Below are 8,435 nucleotides of genomic sequence, written 5' to 3' on the forward strand. Positions count from 1 at the left end.
AGAGGAATTTGGTGTAAAATCTTTTGACTCATGTATGACTTCAGCACCACTTCCTCTACATGTCCCGCTTGGTCAACTTTTCCCAACTTGTCTAAGGTCTTGACTCTTTGTAGATCAGTTGTGTTGTAGTTCCATCCCTAATAACACAATGTCCTCATAGTGCAATCTCCTATGCAATGCTGGCCACACCATACAGCACATGCTCCAAATGTCAAAATCGTTAACTAATGCCATGCAACTCCAATCATTGTAAGTGGACCTTTGTCATGGGCCCCAGGATCGGGGTCCTGGACATCGGGCCGCAATGCGTCCCATCATGCCAATATATGATATAGCTCGGCTCCATCAGTCGTTGAGCGCGTCATGGCGCGATATAACCTTGTCGGGTCGTCACACCCTTCTCATGTATACCAGGCCCGTCTCCATGGCCTCGTGGTCTCGGGTCCATCCATCCATCTCGAATCCATGATCCAACCGGCCCGGCCTCATCGGCGTGTCAGCTCGGCACGACTCGCCATCCTAGTGGCTTTGTCGTTTCCACCGTTTTTCCTTCCGTCAGTTCCATTTCCACTTTGGCATGATCTCCCTCAAGGTGGGGAAGGCATCCCCCGAGGCACATGGCACCTATTAACCCCCATGGCAACCAAGGAGGCCTAATGTGCCTACCCAGTGCGTGAGTGCGTTCTAGTTTGCCTAGATATGGGTCCATGTTTCGCCGCTCCTTACACTTCCTCCCCATATAGATGCATGATTTTTGGTGCGGTCAAGCATACCCCCAAAGCCCCATGGGTCTTGGGTTGGTTTCCCGACCTCACATACACCCCCCCTTTATAGAATTGACGTCCTCGTCGTCAATTGATTTTCAAACTAGGAGGGAGTGCCTTTGTAGTATCATGTTTAGTATATTCTCCAACAAGTGCCTACAACTAAGAAAAAAGAAAGCGGGAGGTCTTAACCTTGCTTTATAGCCCATGAGCAAAGTCAGTGTCTAACCCATTACAACAACTATGCATATTTTTAGATTTTTATCTATCTTTGTGGCCTGGATTTCAAGCCGCTCGAGAGTCCCCCGAATCCCCAATGTGCAAGGTACCAAACTGCTACATTGGTCCCCATTTGACTCCTGTCTGAGCCGAATGTGGAGTCCTTCAAGACAAAGCAGCACTTGCCTATTTCTCCTGAATCAAGTATGTTCTGGCCTTCTTGATCGTCCCTTTCTCAAGAGTTTCCAAAGATATTCCCATCTTCAAGGAGGTCGACCCCATTGATTTTCATAACCCTCTTTTCACTTGGCATCTCATCACACCAATCTAATCATCTGCCATTCCAATCCATGTTGTCTACATTGTTGAGGACAAGGTTTTCCTGGTCAAGCCAAGCCCTAGCTGTCTTGACACCAAGATAAGCTTTGCATGTTCTTTTTCCATTGATCCTTTGAACCCGTGGGTTGTGGTGAGCCTATAGCTCTGCTATTACCCATGTGCGCTAAGGTGCTGAATCCATCTGGGACATGAGTTGTAGAACCTTACTAATGCTAGCTTGGCCTTTGCACTGATTCTTGTCCTGTCTATCTCCTGCAACCATGTGTAGGTTCTTTTTACCATTGTGTGATGATTAACCTCCTTATGATTTTTGCAATACGATCCTTGAGCTTGAGTTTGCTCTAGCCTTCATGACACCATGTTGGCCTTTACATAATCTCTCACCTTTGGAAGTTGCACCCTTGTAACTGTGAGCCGTGATGCTTGAATGTTTGTTTGCTCATTCTGCATGAGCCTAGTTGCTCGGATGTTGAAGCTTGAGGACACAAGTAGCTTAGTAGGCTAATCCCAAGTCACCTATTTGATTTGTCTTCAAGCCTTTGAGTACCTGTTATGCATCTTGTTTTCCCTTTGAATGGCTAAGTATAGATGCTGCCAACAACAAAACCCAAGTGTTGTCTTGGAATCCAATGAACACTGCCACTAAGCATTCACGCATACATAGCACAATTGCCACCTTGCGCACGTGCAGTTTTCATCTTTAACTTCACTTGGCCCAAGTCTCCCCATTTGACTCCGATGAGAGCAATTGCCACCTTGCTACCATCATCCAACCATAAGTACATTGCCACCTGCGCTCCTGGCTGTTTCCATCTGTCGACCCACATGATGATATAGATGATGGGGTTATTGATGCCGTCTTTGGTCTCACCCTCACCCGCATATCAATGGTGAGAATGGTTTCCGCTTCCCCCAGTAGCTTCCACCAACTCCATCTGAAACTGACAGCTTTATTTGCCCAGTTGCCTGATATATGGGGGTTCAAGCCCCTTGGATGCTGCTAATAGCTGTGAGTGATAGGGGGTTCAAGCCCCTTGGATATGATTGCATGTGAAATGGGGGTTCAAGCTCCTTTGCATATGATCTCATCTGATATGGGGGTTCAAGTCCCTTGCATATAATCTCATACCATTGTGCGCAGCTTCATTGACTTTCATGTTCAATCTGATACCTTCTGCAGATATAAATATATGTATGATCTCTCAAAAGAATGTGGTGGCTTCACTGCCACAAGGCTCCTCATGGCCTTAGCGGACACCTTGCCGCTTAGCGGATACAATCCCTCTTGATATTCCCAAATGATTCGTCTTGGCGGTTTTGCATTCATTGCTCTTACATGTTATATGATATATATGAGAGTACCATGCCGACACAACGGTCCCATACCCGCTGCATCAATCTTCAAAAGATCAGCTTCCAGTCCCATAACCGGTCGCTGTAATGCATACACGGCCCCTTTGTTGCTTCATTGATATCTATATGCATATGCTTCATGATTCCATCTTAGATCGACCCTGTAGGTTCCATTCACAGGCCGTTTCTACCAGGAGCAGTACCGTGCGCCTCTCACGCTACAACCCCCTGGTGTCAACAATCACATGCAAACTTCATCCATGCGTCTGCACACAAGAACAAGCCTTCTCCACCAAGGGTTCTTCGTACTTGCCTCATGCTAGTCTCCGGCTTCACAACTACAAGCCTACTCCTCCAAGGGTTCTTCGGTCTTGCATCATGTCACTTTCAACCCAATACATCTGCATCCTTATAGCTTCACAGCTCTGCATTTCGGCCAATGACCTGATTCAAGTTGATTCGGCTTACCACATCGTTTCTTCTTGGCACCTGTATTGCCGTTTATTCCACATGCTGATTTTGCTCAATTCCCATATGTTCATGCATTTTAAAATTCCACATACCCATTAGTTCATATCAATATGTATATTCAAAAGATGTGCCTCTCTCGGATCACACGGTTCGGCTAATTCTACATGGTTGTCTTGTTTCCCCTCACAAATGATCTTGATGTGGCGTTTCCAACCCGCAACCACGAAGTCGAGTGCTGCTGGTCCGAAATGTGCCACTATATCTGGATTGTCATTTTCTTCAAATCTTCACCTTCCATGGTGGTTATCTCATGTGAGGTCCTAAGCCCGCTGTTCTTCTGATCAAAGTGCTATATCAGCTCCACCAGGACCGAGTTTCATATATCTTTGACTCTCCTCGTATGAATGATATGGGCCTCTATTAGAAATTGGCCCTTGCGAACAACTCAATTGGACTTGCACCTTGATACCTTCCCTTGATACCAATCATTCCACATGCCAAATAGCTCACTGGTCAACTATGGATTTTCACAAAAGAGACTGCATATGTACATTCTACTTGGGAAACTGATCACTTTTCATATATAACATGTCTTCAAATTCCATCGTCTGGGCATCCGTCGTCCAGAGCTGCCTTGTTATTGAAGCTTCCATATTTGCAGCCTGGGTCCCCGGCGGTCTCGACCAAGCATGCCATCATGTACCTCACGTCCACACACTCGTGATAGGTATATGTAATCATGGGCAAATTCCATCATCTTGATGCTCAAAAATGAGTTTTTCTGTTGTCGGCTACTTTTGTGCCATCGGCTCTGTGACTGTCATATAGTCTTGCTCAAATTGCCGTTTTTGCTATTTTTTTAAATTATGATTTCTTCCGACCTGGCATCACATGCCCCCCATGTGGGCTTCCCAATGATCTCTGCTCTGATACCAAGTGTCACGGGCCCCAGGATCGGGGTCCCGAACATCGACGGGCCGCAATGCGTCCCATCATGCCAATATATGATGTAGCTCGGCTCCATCGGCTGTTGAGCGCGTCATAGGGTGATATAACCTTGTCGGGTCACACCCTTCTCATGTATCCTCGGCTCGGCTCCATCCATCTCGAATCCATGATCCAACTGGCCCGGCCTCATCGGCCCGTCGGCTCGGCACGGCTCGCCATCCCGGCGGCTTCGTTGTTTCCACCGTTTTTCCTTCCGTCAGTTCCATTTCCACTTCGACATGATCACCGTCAAGTTGGGGAGGGCATCCCCCGAGGCACATGGCACCTATTAACCCCCACGGCAACCGGGGAGGCCTAATGTGCCTACCCAGTGCGTGAGTGCGTTCTAGTGTGCCTAGATATGGGTCCATGTTTCGCCGCTCCTTACCCTTCCTCCCCATATAGATGCATGATTTTCGGTGCGGTCAAGCATACCCCCAAAGCCCCATGGGTCTTGGGTTGGTTTCCCGACCTCACAACCTTGACCATTAGTTTTTTTCACTGTTCAATGTTCTCAAAACAATTTATAAATGTCCGTGTCTTTGGCAAACAATTCATATGTGGACAATCTTAGGTTCCACATAAATTCCCTTTCCTGCACTTTCTCTCTCTCTTTCTCTCTAACATTGCTTCTACACGATTTTTACATGTTTTCTTGAAGTTTGAGACTTTGTATCACAGTATGTAGTAAAAGGACAGCCCCATACCTTTTCATTCCAATCAGAACGATCAAACTTTGTTAGGAAGCCATCGTGAGACCTCACCTTCTTAAATACCAGAGAGCCTGAGAGAGAGAGAGAGAGAGAGGGGACCTTATTTATAGAGTAAACAAAAAATGGTACACTCTCAATGCAAAGCACTATGGAGTGGCTCAATACATGTCCATAGCTGCTTGAGAAATTTAAATCAATCGCAAACCTACATGCATGAAGAACCCAACCTTGATATTGACTGCTTTATGCACATGATTAACGAGTAGTACATGGATTTTGTAGAGCTCTCCTAGATTCCACTCGAATTGTGCATGAGTATCGCGTACACTAAAGGAGAAGAGTGGCACTTTGTGATCTTTTGTGATCGACAAATTGTTCCACTCACACACGTGGAATACTCCACGTGCCCAAACAACCAAGAACCTTTTTGAATTTTAAAACAAGCATAAGGAAAGTGGAAATTCTTCCACAATGGCATAGACAGGTTGTTTCTTCCATGTGGTGTAATATGAAGGAAAGGAGTGGAGCAACATTGCATGGGACTTGTGAAAAAGAGCTAAGTTGAAGCCACGATAGAATCAATCCTTCAATCAAGTATAACTTGAAACACCCAAGAATTACATATGGGTCAAACGCATGTGAGCATAGTATCGCTCATATTTGTTTATGTAAGAGTATGCAAGAAGCATAGTGCTTTAATTTTCAAGGCTCATCTTTAAGTTGTACGATATTTGTATGAAAGAGGTTTTTCAAAAGGTGGAGTCAACAAACAACATTATGTTTATGGAGCAAACATCTGGTTAGAAGTAGAAAGCAATTGTCTTCTAGGCATGTGCCAATGTGCTAAGAGTAAATTCATTTTGTGAGAAACGAGCGGTTGCAGTGAAAATGTTTAGCTACTTCTAATTCTACTCATAACCTATACTAATCAGCATTTTGAGTTCAAATTGAAGCTGTGTATATCTTATTACAACATTCGAAGGACTTACATAGAAACTTTTAAAGTTCATGTAAAAATTTGGGATACAAATATTACTGTGCTAATCAAAGTAGTAAAAGTGTAATTGAGAATTGTTTAGGATCCACCCTATGCCAAAAAAAATAGACTAGAGATTAGAAGTGCTTGGAATCGGCCACCATATGGCAATCGATACACTACTCTAGTCAAATTAGTAAAGTCGAGAATTGTTTAGGATCCACCGTTCACCAAAACAACAAGTGCTTGGAATCCACCATATGCCAAACAACACAACACACCATAACTTTGCAGGACCATTTGTAAATGATTTCATTTGCAACCTTGTTTAATTGATCTCTCTCTCTCTCGTCAGGGAACGAACCTCTGAGCCTAGTTTTTAATTTGGAAAATCTTGAAAATGCGCCATTCGCTATTTTAGTTTTAAAAAAATAACAGAATAATAATAAATGTGGTCCTCCGAAGCTTGTTGCACTGGTGACTTACCCAATGGATCAAACGGGATCACCTTCTATAATCTAATTTAGCAGAAAAACAACAGAATAATAATCTAATTTTAGTTTTTTTTTTAAATAACAGAATAGTAATCTAATTGGTCCTCCGAAGCTTGTTGCACTGGTGACTGCACAACAGGCTGATGAGAGAGAGAGATAGACAGACTCACAGTGTGTCTGGGAATGAATGAATGCATAATAGCATGGTCCCATTACCCTATATACATATGTGCACACGCCCATGCGTGGCAACGAGAGAGAGAGAGAGAGAGAGAGAGAGAGAGAGAGAGAGAGGGAGAGGAGAGAATGATACTCATGGGGAGACTAGAGAGTAGGGAAGAGCGAGAGCGAATGAAGGGAGGAGTGATCGAAAATTATAGACACAGTACCGAGAGGCGACGATGCGCGCATGAAACATATTGATTCTTATTATAACAAGAGCATTCCGTGCGTGAGAGCACTGCCCCTAAGAGAAAGAGCAAGTGGCCATGCCACTCACCCCCTTTCTAGCTATTGGTCGGGACACATGCAGAGGGCCTAGGTGGTGGAGTGGAGAGAGAGGGCATCGACGAAGTCGACGTGGGAGCAGGAGTAGAAGGCCTCGGGGCTGTCGGAGCGCTGCCAAATGACGTAGATGAGGTGGCGGCCGGCCTTGGCGGCAGGCGTGGTGCGGGGGATTTGGTAGGAGCCGCTGTCAAGCGTGGTGGTGACGTTGATGAAGGGCGGGTCCTCCAAGTCTGCCCATTTGAGCGGCTCAGTGGGCTGGTAACCATCCCGGGTGACGTAGAACTCCAAGAAGCCCAAGTGCGGGGCGGTGGCCAGGTAGAGGTATGTGAAGGGGACGCCGGAGGACAAGGAGGTGGCTGGCCAGTCGGAGCGTGCCAGGTCGAGGCCCTGATACTTCTCCCGCCCGGCGCTGCACAGTTGGCCATCCGGAATGAGCTCGCGGTGGCGGCCAGCGGCGTTGGGCAGGTTCACCTCCATCCAATCATAGAACGCTTGGGTCCCACTCAGCGCCACCGCGGCTTGGCAAGCTGCCGACGTGGGAACCGGAAGCTCCAGGTAGCAGTTGTAGACGCTACTGAAGGGGTCCTCCATGCTGCCATGGCCGCTCGCTACGCCCAGCAGGCCGCTGGCGCACAACACCATAATAGCCACAACTCCCCATGACCTCCCCATCCTCACACTATGACCAATATTGCCTTGTCTCACCCTCCTTACTGCACGCATATGCTGCACGTTCCAACATGCATTTCATATATATATATATATAACACTCACGGCATTTGTGCAATGTCGCAACACATTGCAGGGACCTTTATGTCACACTCCATGGCAAGTACCTTTATGTCACATCACCGACAGAAAAAAAAAAAAAACCTTCTGGCCAGTGAGCCTATTAGGCGTGTTCCTAGTATTGTATCCCAGATTCTCCTCTTGTAATCTGAGCCCATGCGGCTCTTCTTGTTAATATAATTTTCTACCTTTTCTCGCTGAAGAAAAAAAAAAAAAGAAACCCTTAAATTTAAAGGCAACCCTTCAATTAAGCCCTTATGTTTTTATTTACACATGTCTTTTTGTGGATGTCACATGTCTTTTTGTACTCCGTGTGGCAGCACTGGCAGGAACCTTAATGTCACATGTCTTTATAGAACCTTTATGTCACATTCCGTGGCAGGTACCTTTATGTCACATGTCTTTTAGTACCACATACTTCAAATGATCACATAATTCCTGTGAGTCTGTGACATATTTTAGTTTTTTAAAAATAATCGAATAATAATAAATATGGTCCTCCGAAGCTTGTTGCACTGGTGACTGCACAACAGGCTGATGAGACAGAGAGAGATAGACAGACTCACAGTGTGTCTGGGAATGAATGAATGCCGCCTTTTCCCGGATGGATCAAACGGGATCACCTTCTATAATCTACTTTAGCAGAAAGATGACAAGTTATTTACTACTAAAACTGGCGGTAGTATGTGCAGTATATTCGATTCGGGCGAGCTTCGACGTTTTGTAATCTTGCACGAAACGTGCGTACCATTTATTTTATCCAGGGAAAATTTCTTTCTAGCCTGAAAATTTCACCTTTTTCCCTACCCCGTAAGCACCCCCC

At 45.6% G+C, this 8,435-nt stretch overlaps 1 protein-coding gene across 1 annotated transcript; it reads left to right on the forward strand.

Annotated features, from left to right (window-relative positions):
• The first annotated feature begins 363 nt into the window (after positions 1-363).
• On the forward strand, positions 364-7,574 carry LOC147638903 (uncharacterized). Its single transcript, XM_086792879.1, has 2 exons — positions 364-592; positions 6,849-7,574. Exons 1-2 carry the CDS (start codon positions 364-366, stop codon positions 7,484-7,486), a joined length of 867 nt encoding a protein of 288 aa, XP_086649005.1. The 3' UTR covers positions 7,487-7,574.
• Positions 7,575-8,435: the final 861 nt, after the last annotated feature.

Source organism: Cibotium barometz, chromosome 4 (genome assembly GCF_041138505.1).
Source record: "Cibotium barometz isolate CiBa-2024 chromosome 4, ASM4113850v1, whole genome shotgun sequence".
Classification (NCBI taxonomy): domain Eukaryota; kingdom Viridiplantae; phylum Streptophyta; class Polypodiopsida; order Cyatheales; family Cibotiaceae; genus Cibotium; species Cibotium barometz.

Coding starts and splice junctions, on each gene's coding strand:
- LOC147638903 (XM_086792879.1), top strand. CDS start 364: ATGGCGCGATATAACCTTGTCGGGTCGTCACACCCTTCTCATGTATAC. Junction 593..6,848: donor TTGGCATGATCTCCCTCAAG/GTGGGGAAGGCA, acceptor GGACACATGCAG/AGGGCCTAGGTGGTGGAGTG.